This window comes from Pezoporus occidentalis, unplaced genomic scaffold (assembly GCF_034315485.1).
Source record: "Pezoporus occidentalis ecotype Australia unplaced genomic scaffold, CSIRO_AGI_Poc_V1 ctg302, whole genome shotgun sequence".
NCBI lineage: Eukaryota > Metazoa > Chordata > Aves > Psittaciformes > Psittacidae > Pezoporus > Pezoporus occidentalis.
In genome coordinates, this window is record NW_026914964.1 from 367,735 (window position 1) to 393,764 (window position 26,030).

Here is a 26,030-nt window from a genome sequence, read left to right on the forward strand (position 1 = left end):
TCCTTGTTCTCTTCTTGTGTATCTGCCTCTGCACAAGCTCCCACTCTTGCTATGATGAGTGTAAACTGAATTGAGGCAGTTCTTGCCTGACATCTGATTGTTTTGAAGTGCTAGCATTTTGAAAGTCTTTTGTTCAACACAGTTTCTTGATTATTCAGTCTCATGCTCCTGCTTGTATTATCAGTTAATCCTGGCTGCTGACCTTCACTTGAGATACAGCATGTCTGTACAAGACGTCTGTACATCCAGATAACAATCAGCACTACAAAGCTGAAAAGCGCTGGAGAGCGCTGACTTGTTAATGCTTAGTATTCCTGGTCTGGGATCATGACCAGGAGGACATGTGATACCTCTTTCAAGCATGGATAGTAAACATTTATTTTTTTTTTTTCTCCTTTTACCTCACCCCCTTTCTGTCACCTGTATGATACAGAAGTTTTAAAGTAGTTAGCTAATTAATTTGGTGTTTAATTACATCCGAATTTTATCATTATTACATGTATTTACCCCCATTCTCAATATTTTCATGTTGAATCAAGTAGCCTGTGTTTACACTCTTCATGCTGCCAACTCTGTTCAGTTAATTGTAATACTCCCCTTGAAAAGGGAATAGTGAATAAGGATTTCAAGGAATAGTCTGACGTGTGATCTGCTGAAATCAGTAATTTCCATTTATTTTAGTACACACTGGATTGGACCACATGTGCAGTGTGGTTTAGCCGTGCTGCAGTTATGCATACAGACAAAGAAATAGATGAAAAAGCAGTGTGTTACGAAAAATACTTGAACCTGCTGTGAACCCTGCAGAGGAGATAGTCCAAATTGGCTTGAGTCATCAGCTGAAGGAGTCTGATAGTGTTCAACATCTAAAAACCAAGGATAGGCAAAATAATTTCTTCAGAAGGAATGGCTTCTGATAAAAGACAGTAGGAACATCACAAGGGGAAATGCTTTCTTGACATTTTAATGTGAATCAGTAAAGCAACTCAAAACCGAGGGTTTATTTGTAGACTGGTTAATCTTTGCCAAAAGCAATCTATGATGATACAATAAAAGAAAACAAAGCCCTTCAACAGTCCTAGGAAACAGAGATGGTTTGGTTCGTGACCTACAGTTTGTTTTTTTTTTCCAAAAACATCAGTGTTACATTTCAAAATTCTCTTTGATTTTCTGGAGGAGTTTTCTTTATCTCTTTACTGTATTAACTAAACAGAAGATCTCCTTGGGGAGTAGTACCACACCTGGTCAACATCCTCCTGTGTTCATTAAAAAGTTATATTGTCTAGCATGTCTTTAAATTCTCCTATGAATTGCATCAATGACTTGCATCAATGTAATTGAAGTAATAACTTTAGAAATACTGTCTTTCTGAATTTGTTGCCCTGGAAAACTGCACAGCTTGTCTGCTTAATGAACTGTCTGGACTGAATAGTTGGCAGTTCTGTCTTTCCCTCCCCCCCCCCTTGTCAATAAGCATGCAAATACGGTATTTAGTGTTCTTTCTACATCATAAGTATAAAGTATCTGCTGTAGTACTGCTGATCTTGTATAATTTTAAGAAACTTTCACATCAGAAGTTACCAGGAGTTACGTATCTGTGCAGCTCTCCATATCTGCAAGATACTCTTCCTTTTGAAGCAAATAGCCCTCATTTAAACATGTCCCCTAATTTGGGGGTTTTCATGAGGTATGCTTTCAGAGTCATTTGTCCCTGAGATAATTTGCAGTTGCAAAGGCAACTTGTCACATGTAGTATAGAGTTGTTGCATTGTGTAGAGTGACCCTCCACATCTTCCAGTGGTAATGTTGTTCAGAAGTATGTAGAAGAGCTTCTTATAAATTCCTCTTCTTACGAGGACCAGTAAAGCTGTGATAGAGACACTGATTCAGCTGAAAGTTACACTCATAGAAAAGAGTTTTTTTGTTCCTCTTGGATGTAGCCAGACTTCACAAGCTCTGTGAGCCTCTTTTCAGTACAATAGCATTCCTGCAGTTTCAGTGCTGGGGTGTTAAATTCACCTAAACGATGGTGGGGTCAAACTAAGGGCAGAACCAGACGTTGCTGTACTGATAGGGTCTATGTCAAGGAATGCACAGGAATCCTCCTTGTCTGTGGTAGGTAGGAAAAGGCAAAGACAAGGTGCGAAGTCCATCACATGTGGAGATTTATCTTGTAGTATAGCTACAAAATGGTTTCTTGCAGTCCAATCTGCATGCCACTCTGACAATGAAAACAGATGCTCTCTGTATATATTTTATTTTGTTGTGTGATAAATGGCTAGTTTTCTTCAGTGTTTGTATGTGCCTCTCCTGTTCTCTACTCTCCTTCTCTTAAGGTTTGTCTCTTTAGAACACCTTTCCTGAGATGTGCCCTGTCAGTCTTGAGCGTCATCACAGCCCTTACTCTTACGCTTATAATTTCCAGCTGTGGCCCTGATCCTGCAACATGAATATGGTGATACTTTGCAGACACCACAGGGAAACCCTCAGGAGTGTGTCAGGACTCCCTTTTTATAAGCTTTCTCAGACTTTAAAGCACAGGTTACAGTCCTTTTGGAAATTTTTATGGATGCGTTTCATATTGAAGCTGTGCCACCAATGTCTGTCTATTGCTTTGTGATATTGTTCTGACTCCTGAGAGATGTTCTTGCTGAAATGTTTCCAAAATAAAACTCTTGCTACTGCAGCTATATTTGGATTAATAGTGGGATAAGTTATGGTTTATCAGATTGACTTTCAGGACTTGCACTTCAGCAGGGCCATGAGGTTTCAGAGAAAGGAAAGTTTATGCAGGTCTCTTAAAGCATTTCCTACCCCTTCTGCCCAATCCTCCTTTGCTTTAACCTAGAACTATAATGTTATGCCTCCCAGCACAGCTGATTCATTCTACCTCTCTATTCTTTCAGCTTACTTAAATGGAATTAATTTTATGTGTCCTGTTCAGAGTTAGGCTACCAAGTATTAGTTTAGTCACTGGTTTTGAGAAATATTTATATTTGCATAGTGCTGGAAGACCAGCAATAAATACATACCAAAGTGTTCCTTTTTGTGAGATCCCTCTCTGTTCTCAATTAGGTTGTCTAAATAGACAAATCGGGCAAGGGTTTGTGAAGAGATGAGGGGGAAGAATTAGGCCATAACAAGTCTAGAAGTATAGCAAATGTTGAGATAGTTATAATAGATATCCAACTTGATTCACTTATTATTGGTGGAGATTTAAGAGAAGAGAGGAAGAAAATGCTCATACTTTATAGGTGGAAAGGCAAAAGAAAAAGAAGTATTGCATTTGTTTTAAAAAAAACCTCAAACCAAAAAACAACCAAAATACACACACACAAAAAAATTAAGCTTTATCTTATCTCCCTGCTCCTGTGGGAGTTTGGCACTGGATTCCATGGGACCATAAACAGATCCCTGCTTTATCTTCTGGTGTACAGTGACATCTGCAGAGTGGAGCACATCAAACAAGACTTTCCGACTTAGTGCCGTGCTTTTTTTATGTCGTTTTTCTTTTATGTATTTGTTAGTTTAAGCTTGCTACTTCATTTTATGCTTTTTAATGCCTGTACAGTATTATTTTATCTATCTTTCCAAAGGGCTACTTCACTGTGACAGAAATTAGTTTGACAGTTGTTTACACACCCAAACAGGAATTGCTTTATGGGCAGAATGTCTGATTTTACAGTGTAATGTCCTGGAAGATTTCAGTATTTTTGAGGTAAAGTTTCTTTCACAACTATAGTGTTCCTGTCAAGAAGTGGGGTTTTGATGCTTTCAGTCTGAGTGCTTATTCTGAAATTATCAGACAGATAGCATTATTATTATATGTGTTCATTATTGAGGTAAATTTTTTAAATATTTTAGATATTTAAAGAAAATACTAAAAATGTGGATTCATTTAATTATAAAAAATTATAACTAATAAATAAGTAAAGGTACACATGGAGATTCCTTGCAGGATTTTTCTTTCCTGGACAAAACCCTTAGCATTTTTGGTTGCTTTTGCTTCTTTGACTTGTACATTTTTATCTTTTTTTTTTTTTTTTTTTAAATTTCTGCAAGCTTATTAGGAAGAAAATGTAGCTAGCTTTTGCTAGCCTCCTTTATTTCTCTGGGCAAGACAAAACAGAAACCAGCCTATTATAGGTTTACAGAACATTGCCTGTGGATTCTAATTTCTTAGGACTTGAGCGCATGTATTAACCTCAGGCACTGCAGATAATCTCAGTAACTTCAAGACAATCATTTGATACATAAACCTAAACATGCTTGTAAATCTTTGCAGACATATCCCTTAGCCTGCTGAGGCTCCAACCCTGTATTTTAAAAAGGACTTTGTAATAGGTAGTTTCTTTAAAAGAAACTTAAATGGAGGGGAAGGCTAAATTTTTTTTCCAAATATGAAAGACAAATTAAAAAAAAACCCAACATTGCTTTTATTTCCGCTGTCTTTAAAAATATAATTCATTAAGTATGTGTAAGAATGTAGACACCTGGGCTCTGAACTTCATGGCATTTCTTTTTTTATTATTGATGTTTTTATGTAAATGTCTTAATTTTGATATTTCAGAATACCCATGTAGTAAAAGTCTATTTGTTGTATAAAATCCTTAGCAAAAAGCATTAAACCCTTTGGAGAAATGAATGAGTAAAATAGTCTTTGCAATATATAAACAAACAATAAGATATATGTAAGCAGTGAATGCTAGGACAGGAAGGATATTTTTAGATATTCAAAGACTCTTAAGCTCCAGTAAAAGATAAAGTGTGTAATAGATGAAATATGCCCATTCCATCAGAAGAAGCAGAATAATTTAAAAAAAAAAAAGTGAATATGGTAGTGGTAATGGTTTAACATTCAAAGGATGTCAGCATTTTTCCTCTTGTAGCGATCTGTAATGTGTCTAAACTCTGGATTTCTTTTCTCATTCTTATGTTCACAAGTTTTTAGTTGAGATTGAAGGAAGTAAGAAAAAAGGAATATACAAAACACTGAGTTTCATAAATAATTAAGCAAACTTCTTTTTTATAGTAGTTTCAAGTATGTTTTTTCTAACATTAAGTATAATCACAGGGCTCTTTCAATTGCTACACTGAAAAGAGGCATCTGGAAAATGCTGTGGTTTTTGGCAGAGGCTAGAAGCTGGCTCTGCCTCTGGCAGAGGCCAGAAGCACGCATGGTCAGTGTAATTAAACTGACAAGTGCTTGAGATACTGTATTTGCTGTATGTACTTTCCTTCAGTAACTATTAGTATTTCTTCTAAATCTGCTGTAGCTGGTGGCCCTGACAACTTTAAATGTTAGTATAGCATGTAACATGGCAGCATTGCAGGGGCAGGATTTAGAAGAAAATTTTAGAAGCTTTCTAAGTAAATACCTGTTTGCAATAGACGAGCAGCAGTAGATTTCTTCAGTATGAGCTCAGATCTCACAGAGAAGGCAAAATACCTGACTCCAGCAGATTTCACTTAATGAGCTGTAAAAACCCCTTGCTGGAGAAAATGAGCTTGGAGCCCTGAACTTCCAATGCTTTCGAAACTTTATAGACATTTGGTGTGAATCTTTACTCTCTCTCTGTGATAAATGTCAGAATACAGCCTGTGAACTTGTAAATTTAGCTGCTGTGGCGTTGAGTCATTCTGCAGATTTTGGGTGAATGCTGAACGACGAATCATCTGCTGATGAGGTGGTCTTTAACAAGAGTTAAGTCCCTCTAGCTCGCTTTATTTGGTTTTAAATTTGCATTGCATTTTAAAACTTCATGTACTTCTTCATCTAGACTCCTCTTCATGTTGTAAGCCATGGTGAGACTGGACCAATCCGATGCAACCGGTGCAAAGCTTATATGTGTCCCTTCATGCAGTTTATCGAAGGTGGAAGGAGATACCAGTGTGGATTTTGCAACTGTGTAAATGATGGTAAGTGTTGTTGTTCTGATGTGTCATTCATACAAATTCTATAAAACTAAAAAGAAACTATATCCCTAAAATTATTTTTTGACTTGATGAGAAAATAGTTCAGTGAGATGCAGTAACTAGGCCTATTTCACAAATAAATAATTTTTAAAAACCCTCAAAAAGTACACAAGAAAATGCATAGCAAAATTTGTTCAGTACAGTTTAAAACAAAATGTATGAAAAATAATGCTGGCTCATGAAGTCCAGTCTGATACATTCAAAACTCCATTTAAAAATACAGTGTTAACATTGAATACAGGGCTGCTTGTATAGCTAATGGAAAGCAACTTCTCTGTCAACAGAATTAATTTATTTAAGAAATCTAAGTGTCCAGCAAAACCCAAATATTTAGAACCATGTTAGCCCAGTTCTGTCTGTGAGGGTGGATGCAGTGGTTAAATAACCTATTAATCTTACTGTGACAAGTGTTGGTTTTCACAGAGGATACCATGCCATATTTGTTCAAGTGTGCTGCATGTGACTCATAACTGTTCTCGTGTGCTTGGCTAAATCCCAAATCTTTGGCAGAACTAGCCTTTCTAGACATTTGTATCAAGTTGGATTTCCTCAGCTGGATCACAGTGGTATAGTGCTTTCCCTAATACAGTAGTCTTTTCAGCTCTTGACACGTGAACCTTGACAGACTCATTCCAACTCCTCTTCTGTCTGACTCTCAAATATTTGTGCAAGCATAGCAGATAACAAATTTCATAGTTTACCAGTTTAAACTCTTATAAAGAGAAATTTAAATGCATTGTAAACATTTTAAGAAAGACATTTAAGTTCTAGTGTCCATTTTAAATCATGCTTTATATTACTGTGCTATCTTATATCCAACTCAGAAAGCACTTTAAAATAAAATTTTAATGAGGGCTGAAAACGGCCAACGCACTAAGTAGATACTTCCACCATTCACATGCACATTCAGTTTTTGCAGGCAACAATGTGAAAAATAAGCATTCTAAATATACACTGATTTAGGAAAGAGGAGGTAAAACCCATATGTGACTCTTCCTCCTCAGTATGACTCTTAACCATCAGACTAGCTGTATGGAAATTGGTGGCGGCAAACTCACTTGATTTCTTACTGCTTTGGAGTTATGCACCTTATATCTGTATCTGCAGAAGGTTCCTGATGCACTTTGCAGTACAGTAGCCCAGGGTTGTGAACCTGTGAACAAACTGTTAGGTCCAGGTAAAAGACTCCTGCCTGTGGAAATGACCTGGGTCAGTTTTACCTGACAGTGTAGAGGTGGGAGTATGTGAACATTTATAGGGGAATACACCCTGTACTCCAAATACAAAAGGAACTGTCATTACTAGAATATCGCCATGTTTTTGTTTGCTTGGGGTTTTTTAAGCCAATGTTGGGGGAAAAAAAGCCACACCAACATTGCAACTCTTTCCTCGATCAGTAACAGGGTAGCTATACACATGCAATAGTATATTTCATATTTCACCATTGTATGTGGTGAAAGAAGTTGCCAGGTTGTTCCCCTCTCCCCAAAACCTAACCTTTTTTTTCCTGCTCTTGTGTTGGCTTTTAGTCCCTCTGTTCTTCTTTCAACATCTGGACCACACTGGCCAGCGGGTAGACCACTGTGAAAGGCCTGAGCTATATCTGGGATCTTATGAATATGTTGCTACTTTGGATTATTGCCGAGTGAGTATTTCCAATACTCAAAATTGTAAAAACTAATTTTACAATTGTAAAAACTAATTTTACAATTTTATGTCAAAACAAACAAAATCTTCTAAATACTTACAGTAAACACATCTGTAAGTTGAATATCAGAGTCCAGGAACATTCTAGAAAATTTAGACAGATGTGATGTGGAGAATATAATGTTTTATTATTTTGTGCTGCAGAGTATGAGACTAGAAAGTGAGAGTAATAAATAGTGCAGCATTGTTCACGGGTGTTTATTTGGTCCTAGGTAGCATGTTGCACTGTTCACATTCTGATGCAGTGTTGCATTTTAGATGGATGTCTTCTTTTGTTTTTTAAGACAAGACACATGCCAGAATTGCCTTCCCAATATTGAAAACCTTCGCAAGGGAATTTGACCTTTAATCTTTTCCTGGCAAGTGTAGTTTTAGTATTCTGACCAGTAAGTACAATGGAATGGGTTCTCTCTCCAGTATTAACACACTAAAGAATTCTTCCCACAGCCCACTCAGGTCACTGTAACTGTATGTAGTTGATTTTATTAGAAAACTCTATTTGATACTGCTGAAAGCATAAGTTACTTAAACTTTTCAAACTTCAGATCACTTTACAAAACTACGTCTATCCACATTATGGACATATTTTTCTGTTCTTGCTAAAATCAGGCAGAATTTTCTTCCTGTCATTGAACTGAGGTTGGGAAAAGGTTGGGAAAGGCAACTGGGCCCTACAAAACTTTGAAGTAGAGACTGGTAACTTCCTCAGACCATCAAAGTATTGCTGGTATGAAGAAAATGAGAAGAAAAGGTTTAATTCTGCTTTCTCACTAGGGTACTTCTCCAAAATCCAGTGAAATCCCTGAGGTGACCTATATGAATTTTATTGCAGTGTGGGTTAAACCCCAGAACAGGAGAGATCGTGAGGTGTTACAGAAATACAGTGCGGGATCCTCAGTGCACATCCAGTATTGTTCTATCAAATTCAGTTAAGCTTTGCTGATTTCGGACAGCTCAGCTTTTGAAAAATCGTGTGTACGAAATGGTTGGTGCTGTTTTCACAGTTCTTCTCTGCTCTGGAGTGTAACCCTGTCTGGTGCAGTTAACATCACAGAGCATCTTTCAGTGCAGTGGCTTTTGTCATATAGCTTAATTTGGGGAGTTTACTTGGTAAGTCATCCAGAATGGTCTGTCCTGTTGCAAAGACCCATCAATAGCCTTACTAGAATGTTCCAAAAGAGAAATCTCTTGCAAAATTAACAGTCATGCTAAGTCATTAAATGTTACAGTCTTTAACGTTATTTTACAATTACTTTTTCATTTTGCTCGAAGTTGCAAAGATTTAATTCTTTTATAAATCCAGTTTAAGACCAGAACTGAAAAGCCATTTCCTTTTGTGCTTATCAAATGACAAGGATGTACAGCTATGAGAAATGTTAACAAATAACAGCTGGTTTGCATTATTGTGCTCATGCAAAGTGAATGTGCCAAGAGCACAAGTCCTTGTTTCTACAATATATTTGTCAGAACTTATGCAGGGATTCTTTATAAAGGCAATGTGATACAAGAGTTTAAAAGTAGTGTTTGATACAGTTTTTGAAAATAGAATCCAAGTACAGTAAACAGAACCGCTTTTAAAAATGCTGCATGGTTTTAGTTTACAGGAACTAATTCTGATTTACATGATTCAAATAAGGAGAGATCAAGGGCGTTATGTTAAGTTTAAAGTGTTCCAGGGACTACAGGTAAATCATAATTCAAGGGTTGGATGATGGTTTTCTTACATGGAGTTTTCTGAAGTTTAGTTTGGTTGAGGGGTCAGAACTTTGTATTGTGAAGGCAGTGAAACAGTATAATTGAAAAGCTGTCCTGAATTTGACACCCAGTAATGAGCAGTGCTTATCCTAACGGGAATTGGGAAAACCAATCTTACAATCATCAGGTATGATGATTACTGTTGCTGTGTTCACTTTATATGATCTTCTTCCTGGATACTTCTCTAAGTATTACACTGCTTTATTTGGAAACAAAGCATCTTACATTGAATGTTCCACTCTCATACTTTGCTTGTCTTACACAAAGTCATCTTATTCCTGAAAGTACAGTTCAGCTGTCTAGAATGCCCTGCAGCATGACAGATAGGTGGCAGATGACCACCACTTAGTACTTCTAAGAACTCCGATACTGTAATTCTGGTTCAGTACCTAAGTTGTATTTTCTGTTTCCAGATTGGTTGGAAATCACTTAACAGTTGTTAGAGACAAATGCTAACAAAGACTGAATGTAAACATTAACATTAACAAAATGGTATTGCATATTGATGTAGGGAATGCAAAATCCATATGGGTACAGAAAAAGCCAAAAGGCAAATCTGTTTAAACGCTTGAATTCCAGCAGAAGATGTTTGTGTTTCATCTTACCTGGTAAAATGTTAACCTTTACATGTTTTATTCCATAAGGATGCTGTTCTCCAGTAACAATGTTTTATTCCAGGAGTGGACTTTACCCAGTGAGTGTCAGCTTTCTGCAGTAGTTACTATTTATGATCCATAGCATTTTTCAAACAATTGAGTGCTGTATTTAGATTGCCTTAAGGTACTACCTGTAAATTTTTCTACATAGCAGGGCACTGTGTAATTTTCCCTGTAAATGGTCATTTTTTCTGTAGAATAACAAGCCTCCAAAGCCACCAGCTTATATCTTCATGATTGATGTATCGTACAGAAACATCAAGAGTGGTCTGGTTAAACTCATATGTGATGAGCTCAAGACTCTTCTAGGTAAACTTCCAAGGTAAAGAAATAAAAGTGTGTTTTGGTTAACTTACTCCATAGCATTTTTCATGGAAGTTTGAATGTTGAGAGGTAAAAACAAGCAACAGAAAATTTCTAGATTTACAGTACAGGCATTTTTGAGCTGATAGTGACCAAATGTTAATTTTCACTGCTGGCATTTTTTAAACGTTGATGTCTGGGCTTACTCTATGAATGGAAAAAATCTGTCATAGTAACTGCACGTGTAGCTTGCATTCTTTTCCTTTCTTGTAGTGAATTCTATTGGTGGTATCAGCTACCACCCAGCTTGTAGCTTGCTGTAAAGTTCTGTTTACTGCAATGCTTCCTTTCTCATTAAATTAAACAGAAAATACCAAAACCAGAATACTCTAGAATGGTAAGTCTCTCTAAAGCCATAGTGTTGGTGGCTTGTGTCTTTAGCTCTTATTGTTAATTAGCAAAACTTTTAAAGCTTCTAAAACTCTGCTGTATGACTTCTCTGTCCTTGAGAGGAGAAAAATCTTCTAGGCCACAAATATTTTATTAAATATAGCACATTTGCTTTGTGAGCATTATACACACAATAGTAGTATTACTACTGGTCAATATTAATGCCAATGTACTATTTTATTGTAGTTTAGTATAATTTTCAGTTTAGTGTATTAGGGTAGTTTTCATTAAAGTTTAAATAATGCAGACACATATAGTTAAATGAGAACAGTGAAAACTGGGAAATTAAGTGGCTGTTTCTCAGTGAAGGCATGTAAAAGCATTGAAGAACATACAGAAAATACATTCCAAATAACAATACTTGCAGAGGGTAAACAGGTTTAAATGGAGAGAGCAAAGTGAGGAAGTGTGGGAGATAGGGTGGCGTGTGTTAAAAATCATATATTGTGTCCTTCTGGGATCTTTGTGCATGAAAGAAATTCCAGTGCAAGGTGAAGGTTTAGTTTGTTAGATGCCCATGTAAGGCCACCTCTGAAGTACTTTGTCATTGAAGGTTATCCTAGAAACACAAGTGTTTGATACTATCCTGAACATATCTCAGAGCTTTCCATCAGGATTGGTCATGACTTGGAAGATAAGAAAAACCTAAGCTTGAACAGGGAAAGTGGAAGAAAATGAAAGCAAGTGTATCTGCATTACAAAAAAAGACACATGAATTCTTCTCCTCACAGCACTCTGCAGATATCTGCTGCTAAATGTTTGCAGGGCCAAAGTTTTTATGTTCTCTGAAAAAAGCAATAGAAAAACACAAAGAAAAGGCAGATCCTTCAGTTTCTTTAGACTCATCTGTGGTCTTTAAGTAATAGTAATTTAAAAAAAAAACCAAACCAAACAAACAAACAAACAAAACCAAAAAAAAACTCAACCAAAAACCCAACCCCAAAACCAACAACTTAAGGCATTCTACCAAAATGTATGTTGAAACTTCTGTTTTGGTGCTGAGACACAAAGGTGTGTTAATTTTCTGTTGCTGGACAAAGACAGCTGCAGAAATATTCTGCTCTTACCACGATGTGAGAGCACTGTGCTGGGAATTCATCTTGTGCCCGTATCTTTGAGAGGAAAGACTTGGGGTAGCAAAGCAGTCTGTGTCACAAAAGGGCTGGTGGGTCTAAAGGCCTTCTCCAGCTATGACTGTGGAAGTGCTGCACAGCCACTGAAGTGGCTGAGAAGTTAGAAAGGATTAAGGTAGGTGTCTTGAGACCTGGTATTAAGAACTCTGGTTTTGTAGACTTGCAGCATAGCTGAAAACACATTATTTGCTTGCTTGACATTTTGGAGCAGACATTTTCAAGCTTATGTGTTCCAAACCAGAAACCCCTGGGACTGTATTTAGAAAAATAGATAAATGTGTTGATAAAAGTTGTGCTTATGAGCTCAGAAAAATCACACTAGTTGTGCAAATATGATTTTTTATATAATTTAAAAACAAAAACAAAGCCCACACCAAAAAAAAACAAAAAAAAAAACAAAAAAAACAAACCAAAACACACAAACAACAAAAAGCCCAAAGAAATACTTGAAAGCACTTCTGTATCTGTGATCCAGACATCTCATTCTGAGACTTGAAAAATAATTAGTTTATGAGATGTATAGGCAACTGGCCACTGCATTACAGCTAATCTTTAAAACTGTGATAGAAGCAACTGGATATTCAGACCACCACAGATAAGAGCAGTATCTGAAAAAATTGTCCCTGGTTTATTATTTATCTTAGGGATTTTTCACTGCTTGGATGGAATGCAGTTGATAGGGTTGATGTAAATTTGTATATATTTTTTAAAAAAGTAAGCAATACAGCATTTGATTTTTATCAGGGTGTTTTAATTTGGACTAAGGCAAAGATTGATGTCATTACATAACTTGGTTGTTGTTTGCTTTGTTGTTCCCTGTATGGATGATGATCTGAAAGCAGCCTTGCATTGCAAAGGAATGCTTTTATTGTAAGATCAGAAATTCAGAATTATAACCAGTTGGTTTTGGTTTTCTTACAGAGAAGAGCAAGAGGAATGCTCAGCAATTCAAGTTGGTTTTGTCACTTATAACAAGGTCCTCCACTTCTTTAATGTTAAAAGCAGCTTAGCTCAGCCTCAGATGATGGTGGTCTCTGATGTCGGAGAAGTTTTTGTTCCTTTGCTGGATGGTTTCCTTGTTAACTTCCAGGATTCACGATCTGTTGTTATCAAGTAAAGTATGATTAGTCCATATGAGAATAAGATATGAAAGCTTATCATATGCATTAATCCTTTTAGTCAATTCTATTATTGGGGATGGCAGGGTACATGTGTTTATTGAAATACTGTAGAAGCCATCAGATGCTTCAAGTCCTATAGTTCCACCTCTGAAGCAAAGAAAAAGGGATATCAACAATCCCCCCAGTGCTCAGTTGGAAAGCATGTTTAGGCCAGGTGTAGACCATGCATCTTAAGCTGTGCTGTTTCAGAAATGTGATGGGGGTAGCAGCTGTGTGCCATATTGCATATTTTTCCTCTTGCAATGTATAGGATGCACACCTGGATATGATCTAAGGACTCACAGAACACCAGAACTCCTTAACTTTCAGCTATTTATTTTTTATTTATTTTTTTTATTGCATGTTCTTTTTTGTTAACAGGTTTGAAATAACACATCTCCTAGAATTTAAAAATACCTATTTTGTTTTATTCTGGCTGGAATCCTAAGAAATTGAGCAATCAAAATTTTCCTATCTGAATTGGTATGTTACAAAGTAGTTTGGGGAGTATTCCAAATAACTAACCAGCTGAGACACTGATCCTTTCTTCTTTCATAGCTTGTTGGACCAGATTCCAGAGATGTTTGCAGACACTAATGAGAGTGAGACCATCTTCGCTCCTGTTATCCAGGCTGGCATGGAGGCACTAAAGGTTAGAATGTTCCTCTCTACAGAAGTGAGAATAAGACTTGATAAGCTGCAGAAGTTCCATTTGCTAAAAGCCAGTCCCAAGTCTCCTACAAATCACAATGGGAAATGAGAAAAAAAAAAAAAAAAAAAAAAGGCACAAATTATTTCCAGCACTGATGTTCCAGTACTGTAACAGTATGTCTGAACTGCTTTAGTCAAAATGAGAACACTCACAGGCATACATGTGTTTCCAGATTATGTTTTTTGGGGGAAGCCAGTCCCTAGAGTCTCTGCTACATAGAATGGATGTTTAGGAGAAAATGAGAAGCAGGAGTCTATTCTCATTCAGCATTTGAGAGAAATAAAAAAGGATGTAGTTACTGCAGGAGGAACTAATAGATACTCTGAATGTTTGCACAGATAACCCATCCTTGCATGTGTGGAGGGTGGGAAAGGAGTCAGTGTAAGATCCAATTTTGCGCTTTCTTCTGCTTCTGCAGATTTGTTGTAAAAAATAAGATATTTATGATGACGTATGACTGAATCAGGTAGGGAAGTGGAGGGTTTGTGCTTAACTATTTTCGCAGCCTGTGTACTGCTGAAAATTAATCCCCAGGTCATGATGCATCCTCAGTCACTTTCTGTATGTCCAGGACACCCTCTGAAATGCTGACATTTCCAAGAAGTGCTGCCAATTAAAAGGATGCCACCATGGTTCATCACAAGATTTGTAAATCTTGTGTAAAGTAAAAAACAGCCAGTGCTGTTTTTAAATAGTTGATTTGTCTGTAAGCTGTGTATAAGTAAAGCATGAGCTTTGAGTAGATAAATTCATTGAAAATACAGAACATTGCTCAAGTCTGTTTCTTAAATATTTGATTAATACCCATTTTCTTACACCGGAAGGTGTGTGTGCAAAACATGTTTGGTTACTGTTTCTGTCACAGTCCTCTTCCGTAATACTTGACTTTGGTGCTGGCTATAAAAGAAAGCAGCTCTTAAGTAAGCTTTTTATTTAGCTCAGTTTTTTTAAGTTACAATTTGTAAAGATTTCCACTGTGAATTATTAATATGCATATACCTGTGCTCAGGAAGATGATTCTTGTCTAAAAAAATCTAAAATGGATTGTGGTCCTATTTGGGATTAATTTTAATACACTTTTAGAAATAACACACATACATTTTAGAAAGTGTGTCAAAAACAGTGTCAGTAATTCCTGCTGCATATCGTGACAAACAGATATTTGGTAACTCAGTCTTCAGCAGAATGCTTCTTAAAAGGCATTGAAGAAATTAGCATTTGTGACTAAAGATACTTATGCTTGAAATACTAGGGGTGAAATTTCTGCTCTATAAAATGTAAGACACTGTCTTCAGTTGCATTTCTGCCTTAGCAAAGAGATTTCTTGTTTTCCCAGAAGTATGCCTTGGCTTATTTTGAAATGTGGAATATCTTGAGAACATCTCAAGATCTTCAACAGGAGGAGTACCAAAGCTGATCTGTGTCTGTGGTCTTGGGTATTGACAGTTTTAACCTGGATGTGTGGCTAATTCTGGAGCAGGAAAAGGGCAAATCCATCACTCCTCTTCCTTCCCTTCATCACACTGAGCTGCTTCTGTACTTGAAGACCTCAGAACTGCTCACTCTTTTTTATTTCACTTCTCTTTCACTTTGGTTCAGCCCTGAAGTGCTTGGGCAGCTGGACCTGAGGATTGCAGCTGAAATAGTCTAGTTTGTTTTGTTCATTCCCACTAGCTGTCTCTGTAGTAAGCAATAAACTGGATTTTCTAAGTTTTGGTGGAAAAGCTTGTTTATAGTACAAAGAGGCCTGTGACACTGCCACTGTTGTTAAACTCTTTTTCAGAATTCAGGGGTTTCTGTCAGGAGTCTGTCATCTCAGTAAATATTATGTCCTCATTAGTGTTCTAAGAATAGAAAACTGGAATAAAAATGGCAGTTACTTTGTTTCTTACTGATAAGAGGAGATGTTCATTGTAAGTTTTGATACTCCTGCCTTTTAGTGTAGATTTGAATGTGGAATCTAGTACAGGAGTGTGATTGTCACTCATCTGTAAGTGTAGCAATCACTAGTGTGCCTGAAGGGAAAGAAATAATTTTTCTGTTAAATTATTTTTCGTTTTAAGTTTTCCAATGTAGTATTTGTACTTTTTATGCTTGGTGGTTGCTGCATAATGCTTGTATCCAATTGGGAAGTCTCCAAGAGAGGTACTCCTAGTTTTGCCCATCAAGATTTTAAAACTTCTCTATAGAAACTACGGTAATGATGCATCAGCCAACATTGGAACTAGATGATCTTAAGGTCCTTTCCAGCCCTAACCATTGGTAGGTCCATCCATGTGGTAGGCTAAGGAATTCACTGATGTAAAATTCCCAGTTTGTTTTGGGACTTACATCTGTTAAGTTTTGAGTCTGCAAATGAATCATTTAGCTCTGAGGAATTTGCAGAAAGTTTACACTGTTCTCTGAGATGCGACAATGTGTGAAAATCAGGCTTTTTCATCTTAGCACTTACAAATATGCCAATATGGTGTCTTTGGAACAGGCTGCAGAATGTGCTGGAAAATTGTTTATTTTCCATTCTTCATTGCCAACTGCAGAAGCACCAGGGAAGCTGAGGAACAGAGATGACAAAAAACTACTCAATACAGATAAAGAAAAGGTATTTTCTGCTCTAAGTTAACAAGGGACTGCTACTGCGCTGAATTTCTCTAATAGAGCCTCCACCTTTTTTCATTTCTTTTCTTTGCGACGGTGTGTTGTTGAATTAGAAAATGTTCCCATTCTTATTGTGCCCTGATTATATAGGAATATTGAAAGTCGAAGTACGGTAAAGCAGCCATTCCCATCAATAACAGAAAATCCAGGCAGCAGATCAGTAATTTCACCCATGAAGAGCTTTTACTGCCTGCCTGTTAACTGACTTAGTTCTCTAAGAACTTACTGAAATTGGTTCCCTACATACAGTACATGGGCAGGGGCAACATGTTTTTCATTAAATCCACACCTCACAAGTTCCACTTAATGTTTTTTTTCTTCAAGTGGACATTTGGATTGTGGCTGGCTACCAACAGTTAATTGATGTTATGACACTTGTATTCTTTAATTCTGTGCAGACGCTCTTCCAGCCCCAAGTAAATTCTTATGAGCCCTTAGCCAGGGATTGTGTGGCCAATGGCTGCTGTGTGAATTTGTTCCTCTTCCCAAATCAATATGTGGACATAGCCTCCATGGGTCTTGTCACACTGTACACTGGAGGGACACTGTACAAGTACAGCAATTTCCAGGTAAGTGTGGCAGGTTTCCTGCCTCTTGTATAGTAACTCCTGGGGATTTGTTGTTTTTATTTGCATTCCAGTGTGTGCTTTGATACTACTTTACATAGTTTTGTAGTCTCTCTACCTTTTACTTACAAACATCAGGGGAGACAATTCAAACTTAGCAATGGCAGATCAGGCTCAAATATATCTTTTGAAACAATAATAATCTGGCTGATATCTTAAAATCAAATCCACTTGCTTACTATGCTGGCATGGGAGCAGGGAAGTCAGTTATTCCTGTGTATAGAGATACAAATGCTTACAATAAAGACCCCCCAAAAAGCGCAACACAAGGTTGTTGTACCCTTGTGTACAGTCTCACAGAGAATCTCTTTGGGCAGTAGGGGACTTTCTCTGTCTCAGGAGCTGACCTGCAGAAGCATTTTTTGCACAGTCAGGAAGGCTACTCAGCGGTTGTTACGGCTGTGCCATAAAATCCTAGCCAGGCTGTAAGGTGAAGTCCGAGAGCAGAAGGTACTGGATGTCATTTGATTTAATAGAAATCCTTGATGTCCAGGCCTAGTGATGTATTGGTGGATACCTGTGTACATATGCTTCTGTTAACAAAACAACAGCTAACATTTTAAAATATGTTTTTTAAAGAAAAAAAGAGAGATGTTACATATGAGAGGAGCCTGTTTGATGCCGCGGATGGGGGGGTCACGGAAAGCCGGGAGAGGGTTGGTTTTCTGCCGTGCTGCTGCCACCCTGTGGTGAACTGCGGTTTTTGCTCTTGCTTTTTGGTTCTAGCTCGATGCCGACAGCCCACGGTTCTTAAGTGACCTCAGGAACAACATAGAAAAAAAGACTGGATTTGATGCAGTAATGAGGGTTCGGACAAGTACAGGTAATGGGGCCCGCTGGGAATGAAAATAAACGTGAATGCATGTGAGAATATATAATTTTAAATAATATAGTGCTGTACACATCACTTGAATTTCATTTCATACCTCTTGGAAAGTAATTGGATAGTCTAAGAAAGTGCCTTTCCTGTAAATGCCTCCATAATAATTATGTTTTAATTGTGAGGCTTCTGATCATTATGCATGTGTCTTGGATTGCAAGGAAGTTGTATAAAAAACACTTGTATGTTCCTTTGTTTTCCTGCATCAAATGACATTACTGTGTCTACTTTTCAAGCATTCCTTTTTACCTCAGATGCAAGTATCTGAGAAACAGACCCACACAACATGGCCAAGTCAATGGCTCAAAAGGTTCTGGGTGATCTCACAGTCACAGCACAACTTCATGGCCTATCAGCTTCTCCCACTCACCCAACTGTCAGAAACTGCCATCAGCAAGGACAGTTGGTGGAGCCCCGAGGCTGCACATCCTAGAGAAGAAAAGGATTCCTGTTTCAGGAAACAAAATTGATTGCCCATAAAAGAAAAGTCACAAAGTAATGCCAATTTTATTTGCTGTTTTTAAATAGAAGGCTGTATTTATTTTTTTTTAAATCTTACAGGCTTCAGGGCTACAGACTTTTTTGGTGCCATTTACATGAACAACACCACAGATGTAGAGATGGCAGCAGTTGACTGTGACAAGGCAGTGACAGTAGAGTTCAAACATGATGACAAACTGAATGAAGACAGTGGAGCCTTAATTCAGGTAAAAACCAATTACCTCTAATGTTGTGAAATTGTAAGCAAGAACTGCAGGCAGAACAAAAAGAAGTTACGGTGTAGGACTGATGGGAACATGGCCCGTCTTTCACACACTCTGGTGACAGAATATTACTACTAAAAAAAAAAAAATTGTTTTAATTAAGTATCCAAAGGTTGCAGTGCAAATGATGCTCCTTGTGACAGTCAGTGTGCTCACCTGCCTGTCTGTTCAGGGATGGTGCCACAATGCTTTCACAACGCCCTCTGAGACCCCAACAGCTATTTTTTCCCCCATTTTATTAAGTTAATTTAGTGTGTAAGATTCATTACTTCTTACACAGAAATGGTACGTGTGCAGTTGAAGCTCAGCTAGCTGCCCTGCCCCCTTCAGGCTGTTGGCACTGGGATGCCAGAAGCCCCCGAGATATGCTGGAATACATCTTTTGTTAGGAGTGGGAGCATTCCACCCTTTGGGAGGCTGTTGTTTACTATTCTAGATTTGTTTAGTCATGACCTTTTTCTCATTTGATGACAGAAAATATTGCAACTTGCAAGGTTTTAAATTTAAGCTACATAATTATCTGAACCTTTTGTTTCTGTTGTGCTTGGCTTTAGCTTGCCCCTATAAATACATTTCATACGTCAGCAGTTAATCCCTGTGTATGAATACAGCACTGGGAAACACCCACTTTGGTATGTCTGAGGTCACTTCCTAGCACCATGGTGCAGCAGTGAAGGGTGTAGATTTATGTTTACAGCTCTTTCATGTGAGACGTGCTTGTGGAATGCAGCATGCTATGTTCAAGTATCAACAGTATATTGAAGTAGAACTAGAGACATAAGGAAATTCTTAAATTACACCCTCCATATTTAATGGAAGCTGCAGGCTACAGGGGTTAGCAGCACCTTGCGTCACTTCATAAGCAAGTTATTAATGTAAAAGGAACCACTCAGCTTTTCTAGATGAGAAAGTTTTCCTGTCCCATTTTTGCCAGGAGCTAATGTGATGGGCAGAGCACTTCTCAGCAAGCATCTCATTGTTTGTATGGAGTTTTTGAACTATTCAAATATTACCCAAAGTACGATTTACAAACTTACAATGAGTGGACTCCTGTTTCCAGATTCTACCATCAGCATGTAGCAAATGAGAGTAATAAGCTTTTGAATCAATCATATTATTGGCATAGTCTTGTCTATTATACTTCCATAAAGACCACAGAGATGTTGGTCCTACAGTTCTCAGCAGCACTGCAGTAGTACTGCGAGGCTAGGCTGTCTTCACAAGTAATTATATGCCTTCTATGCACAAAGCAGGTGAAGCTTTTTTGTTTTAAAACAAAAATAAATGGTATTTTGTACTTGTTTTGCAGTGTGCTGTCCTTTACACGTCCATAAGTGGGCAAAGAAGACTTCGCATACACAATATAGGTTTGAATTGTAGCTCCCAGTTAGCGGATGTCTACAAGAGCTGTGAAACAGATGCGCTTATCAACTTCTTTGCCAAGTCAGGTAAAATTGTAACAGAAAGATTTTCTTTCCTTTTTTACTTTGGGGTGAAGGAAGGTGAAGGAAGGGGAGCCAGAGTGATCAGCTAGGGGTAAATCATGTTTTGTAACTTGCTCCTCCAAGCCTGAGCAACTCTTGAAGTATTATAAAATTCAAAAGACAGATTTTGTATTTTAGTCATACTGCCATAAAGGAAAGCTTGTGAAGGGAGCTACAAACATGTAATGCACAAAGCTGTGCAGTGGAAATGGACATCCTGACATAATGTTGGAGGTTTGGGCTTTTTGGTTGGGCTTTTTTTTCCTTTTTTTTTTTTTTTCTTTTTTTTTGTAAAGATGGATAAACATCCTCCCAGATGTTGTCTGTAAAAGAGGCTACAAAACAGCCATAGACCCCAAATTAGTAGAACCAGCAGCTAGCAGAATCTAGGCACTTCCAAGAGTATACATCTGTCTTTAGCACACTGCTTTATTCTTCTGTATTTGTAGCTTTTAAGGCCATTCTAAGCCAACCGCTAAAGATGGTCAGAGAGATGCTGGTGAACCATACAGCTCACATGCTGGCGTGTTACAGGAAGAACTGTGCCAGCCCCTCGGCAGTAAGCCAGGTAAAACCCACCTGCGCTCCGTCCTCCCCGTGCCATGCGCTGCAGCAGATGAGCAACCATTCCTGCACCATCACAATGCCAGAAAGGAAAATTTTCCTTTTCTTTCAAATATAATTAATGACAGGTGCGATTCAGTGGGAGCAATTAGACAGCCTTTTGTTTTTTTTTTCCTGCTGGTATTACATGCTGAATCACAGAGATTTCATTTTTCTAATGTTACAGATTTTGGTATTCTAATTTCTGACAAATAATACTATCACTGTCAAAATAATAAAAATAACATTGTATCTTAGTAAACAATCGCACATAGGTGATGGATTGCTGGAGTGATAAATACCTGATGTGTCTAGGTGGAAAATCTGTGGTGATTAAGATAAGGCTGTTAAACCCTTTCTTACCCAAGGGTAGTAAGAAGCTCTAGGAACCCGATTAGTTACGTTGCTCACTACTTGAAAATTTTCTCAACTTAAGACATTCTTTTATAAGTTCAGAACATCTGGGGAGGTCAAACTGAACCCAGCAACATGTTGGCAAATCCTCTCAGCAACTGTTTCTGACAAAAGTCTTTTTCCATTTCAGAAAAATATGCAAAAGATGGCTGAACTAAATCCAAATCCCATAAACACTGGAAATTGTATATTATGAGATGTCACTCTGGTTTGAAACAGCACACAAAAACCAGTTTTGTTTGGTTGGGTTTTTTCCTTTATTCAAAGACAAGAATCAGTGTTTTATTGAAATGTCTGAAAGTCCAGCCTTCCTTCCCATGCACGTGGGCTGTACCATCTAACAAGCTTTCTTTGCTTCTCAGCTCGTTCTTCCAGATGCAATGAAGGTGCTGCCTATGTACATGAACTGCCTGTCCAAGAGCTGCGTGCTAGTTGGTAGGCCAGAAATTCCAACCGACGAGCGAGCTTACTATCGCCAGCTGGTCACCTCTATGGGGGTAGCTGACACACAGTTGTTTTTCTATCCCCAGCTTCTGCCAGTTGTGAGTATGCTGGTTGTGCATCTCTCCCTTTTCAGTAACTGTTTTCAGCATGCTCCCATCCTGTAGTTGTGCAGCTGCAGGAAATGTTCTGCCTGCCAGGCAAGTGCTACCATGCTGGATTACGTTTTTATGGCAAGGTAGTCACTAGTTGAACTAAATTGAGGAGGGAGGGTAGAACCTCTAGTTTAATGGAAATAGAGAATGAACATAATCAATTGCTGACTTCAACATCCTCAAAGACTCCAAGTGTACATTTAGCAAGGTTTTTGCTCATGCTAATGAGAGATGCTAGTTCTGCTAAAGATCAGTGCTGTTCTTGTGTTTCCCCACTTATGGCAGGCCCTCCTTTGCACACAGTTTGTTAACTGAGAAAGAGGACGTTTGATTTCTAATTCCTCTAATCAGGAAAGGAACCACTAAGACGTGCTAAACCTTTTGATAGTTACTTTTCAGGATCTGGTTAGAGCTTTACTCACCTTGAAGTCACCAAGTCTACAACTCTGGCACATTTTTGCCCCACAGCACAGCCTGGATCTGAAGAGTGATGCCATCCCAGCTGCCGTCCGCTGCTCTGAGGAACGTCTCTCAGAAGGAGGGGCCTTCCTTCTGGCCAATGGTCTGATTATGTTCCTGTGGCTGGGAGTCAGTGTACCCCCAGAGCTCATCCAGGGGCTTTTCAATGTGCCATCCTTCACACACATCAGAACGGAGGCTGTGAGTAGATGGAGACTGGTCCCTTTTTCACAATTTATGCACACCCGAACATACATCATCATCAAACGTCCATCAAACTTTAATAAATAAGCTTTGACAGTCTGAACGCTTACAGGAGAGGAGGTTTCACAACATTTTTAAACCTTCTTAAACTTATACTGTTTCAGATATTAAAGTCCAATTGAATGGGTATTGCTTAAAATTGGAACAAAATGCTTCGCAAGAGTTACAACTCTCTCTGATAGCGAATTTTCACACAGTGATTAGATGAAACTAAAATATTTGCCTAGACAGATGAATCTTTGAACAAATGAGAGATTTTTTTTTTTCCTGGTTAGAATGAAATGCATCATAACTACCAGCAGTTTACCTCATTACTATCAGCAGCTAATCTCATCTGAATTTATAAGATATGTGACTGGAATTTAACAACCTGCCATGCTTTCATTCTAACAGACTTCACTGCCTGACCTGGACAATCCATATTCTAAGAAATTTAAGTCAGTACTGAAGCATATCCAGAGCCAAAAGCCCTACGCTATGAAGGTAACTTCTCTCTGACTTATTCCTCATCCCTGTTCAAAACAAAACCTACTGGTAGGTGTAAAAGGTTTTATGTATCAGGAATTTTCCTGTATGTCATTGAGTTCCAGCATGCATTGTAGACATGAGTATCTCAAATATGCTCAATTCTCATTAATCAAAGGAGATTTTCAGAGGTAGTTTAAGTCTAAAGGTTGCCATTTTATTTGCACACCTTAAGTCACACTAGTCTGTCTCTCCTGTTCATAAATACAGCTACTGAAATGTGGAGATTTATTAGTTTCTGTCCATCCCATCTCTCTGTCCCCCCTGCCCCCAAGAGCATGCAGTAATAGATGCAGGGAAACCAAACTCCATTTAGTATGATTATATCCTAAAAATACGTTTCCCTCCTCTTTTCAGTTGATGATAGTAAAACAGCGGGAGCAATCAGAGATGCTTTTCCAACAGTTCCTGGTAGAAGACAAGAGTATTTATGGAGGAGCTTCCTACGTGGATTTCTTATGCTGTGTTCACAAGGAGATCTGCCAGCTGCTCAGTTAAGGAAACTTAAGTATAATATGTAAGTTTCGTTTGGATTTTGCAAGAGGGACAGGTCTTGCTGCCTGAAAGCTGGCCCACAGCTCCACTGTCCCCAAGCATCCTGCTGTGCTTTAGGGAATCTTGCCTGTGCCTCTTTTGCACAGTCTCATTTCACACAACCTCTCACTATTTAGCTTACTTAGAATAGGAAGTTCTGCACTCAGGTATTAGTCTTCTGGGAGTCCTGACTCTTTCTGTAAGTGAGTTGCCAGATATCAAACTGTCAATGCTTAAGAGCATATGGTATGCTGTTATTAAAATGTAATTATTCCTTTCACTAGTCTGAAGTTGTACTTGAGCCAGGAAAGATGCTAGAAATCTATACAGAAGTGGAAAAAAAAATACACAAACCTGCTTTTTCTAAGTGAGGGCATTCAGCTGACAGATTTGCAGTAATCACGTAGTTCAATTTAAGTGCTTCAGCATCTTTTGTGTAAAGCTAAACCCTAAAAAGTAATGCCTTTTTTTCTGGAAGGAACAAGTACTACTTTCTCCAGAAAGAGAGCTCTGGGTAACCTTCCGCAGTTGGGCTTATCCAGGACGCAAAAAAGCTTCTGTTTATAACTGGACTTGAGTAAGTTTAATGGCAGTGGCCCACAGGAAGAACAATGATCAAACAATCCTTTTGCTACGTCTGGCAGATAATGCTATACTAACATGGTACAATTCTCTAGTCTTAAGGGCAACAATTAATTTAGCATACCATTTAATTACATTTTCAAAATTGAATGAGTTAGGTTTTATTTGTATTTTGCTAACTTGAATATTCCTAATAGACCTTAGATAAGCATCTGTCCCTCAAAATTTCAGTGGCGGGTCAGCTCTAAGAGAGGTTGACACATTAACCAAAGGTTTACTTACAGTGCTATAAAAAGAAGGCCTCTGGTTTAATACCTGTTCTGTTACAGCAACCTCCATTCACATGACTGATGCATTCAAAAGGCACCGGTTTGAAAAATAAGCCTCTGCTAACATCAGTATTTCAGGTAGAATTTAGAAAGCCAGAGTCTTGGGAAGAGCTGTTTACCTCATATCTGAGGTAAATTCATATCTGAGTATCCTTCATCAGTCTATCTATACCTTTAAGACCAATGCCTCTGCATGAGAGGTTTCAACTCTCCCAAACTTGAGAAGCTACAGCTATAAAAATCAGTGTTTTAAAGAAAACAAAAAGTTCTCAAAAGTAAGGCTTGGATTTGGGCCTCAAAAAAAAAGAAAAATAAAAAATATGTTTCATCATGTTGGTGTTGCTACTTAGTTTAATCATTTTCATATCCAATGAGCAGTCAAGATGAACATTTTTTGATTTGACAGCTTATCAAAACAGATGTATTCTTGTGCATCGACTGCACCTTCTTAAAATAAGTGGCTATATTACAAAGGGATCCTTGGACTGAACTCAGCTGCCAAGGCAAGGACTTCTTAGCTGAAGATGTTACCATGTAAAACATATCTGTTGCCATTCGAAATCAGTGTACTTTGTATAATGACACCAGCAACTCTCTGTGTAAAGAAATAAGCAATTATTAAATATTGTCATCATGTGGGCGTTTATTATTTCAGATTCTAAGTTAGATTTTTTTATGCTATCAGCTTCTGCCAAAAGGTGCTGCTGAGCACAAAAGACCTCAGATCAAATAACTCCAATGTCAAGCGAAAGCAGATAGGGCATCACAGCAATCTGTTTCTGGATTGTGCAGTCATTTGCTGTTCAAGGAGGAAGATTTTACGCATATTTTTCTGAGATGTTAGGCAAAGTGAAGTGACATCTGTTGGTTTTCTCCCAGATTTGAGGTCTTCTGTATTCAATCGTAAGTCTTGGGCTATTTTTGTACACTTTTTTTCCCAGGGCCCACACATTTCTACCAGTTTCCATTTCTGTATTTCATTTTTTTTGTAGAAGGTCTCATGTTTTCAGCTGTTACCTGGAAATCTATGGTGCTTGAACTGACCACCCCTTAGGTTTGAATTTTGAGACAGACTGCTCCTGTCAGATAGCAGTTTGCCACCAGTGTGTTTTGTGTAGCCTTTCTTTTTTTTTTTTTGCTTTTGTAGTGCTGCGGTGTTTTGCTGCCACCTAATAGGTTGGTATGGTAAATGGCACTGGGAATAATCTCTGACAAAAAATGGAGTATTAAAAAAAGCTGCTGAGCAATTTGGCTTTCTGGTTTGCTTCTTGTGTAACGGACAACCATTGGAACCTTGCGCAGAGAAGTTCACACAGTGATAGCTCACCTGCTGTACTGTGGACTCTTGCATGTTCTTGAGTCTCTTGGTAGTCAATGTACTTCTTAGAGCAAAAGAAGGGATTCACTGACCATTACTATTAGTTGCTGATTCTTGGATAGTGGGAGTATTTTGTCATTACGGT

The 26,030-nt window shown here is 38.0% G+C and overlaps 1 protein-coding gene across 4 annotated transcripts in view; it reads left to right on the top strand.

Moving 5' to 3' along the window:
- Positions 1–25,216, top strand: part of SEC24D (SEC24 homolog D, COPII coat complex component) — a 56,323-nt gene extending 31,107 nt beyond the window's left edge. For all 4 annotated transcript variants that reach the window (XM_062627592.1, XM_062627591.1, XM_062627593.1 and 1 more), the window contains 15 exons: positions 5,781–5,919; positions 7,506–7,621; positions 10,292–10,416; positions 12,902–13,093; positions 13,699–13,792; positions 16,335–16,451; positions 16,906–17,076; positions 17,860–17,956; positions 18,575–18,720; positions 20,087–20,225; positions 20,711–20,829; positions 21,641–21,820; positions 22,343–22,534; positions 22,991–23,080; positions 23,480–25,216. In XM_062627592.1, coding sequence (XP_062483576.1) covers positions 5,781–5,919; positions 7,506–7,621; positions 10,292–10,416; positions 12,902–13,093; positions 13,699–13,792; positions 16,335–16,451; positions 16,906–17,076; positions 17,860–17,956; positions 18,575–18,720; positions 20,087–20,225; positions 20,711–20,829; positions 21,641–21,820; positions 22,343–22,534; positions 22,991–23,080; positions 23,480–23,620 — 2,058 coding nt within the window. In that variant the 3' untranslated portion in view covers positions 23,621–25,216. The remainder of the gene's footprint in view (positions 1–5,780; positions 5,920–7,505; positions 7,622–10,291; positions 10,417–12,901; positions 13,094–13,698; positions 13,793–16,334; positions 16,452–16,905; positions 17,077–17,859; positions 17,957–18,574; positions 18,721–20,086; positions 20,226–20,710; positions 20,830–21,640; positions 21,821–22,342; positions 22,535–22,990; positions 23,081–23,479) is intronic.
- The last annotated feature ends 814 nt before the right edge of the window (positions 25,217–26,030 follow it).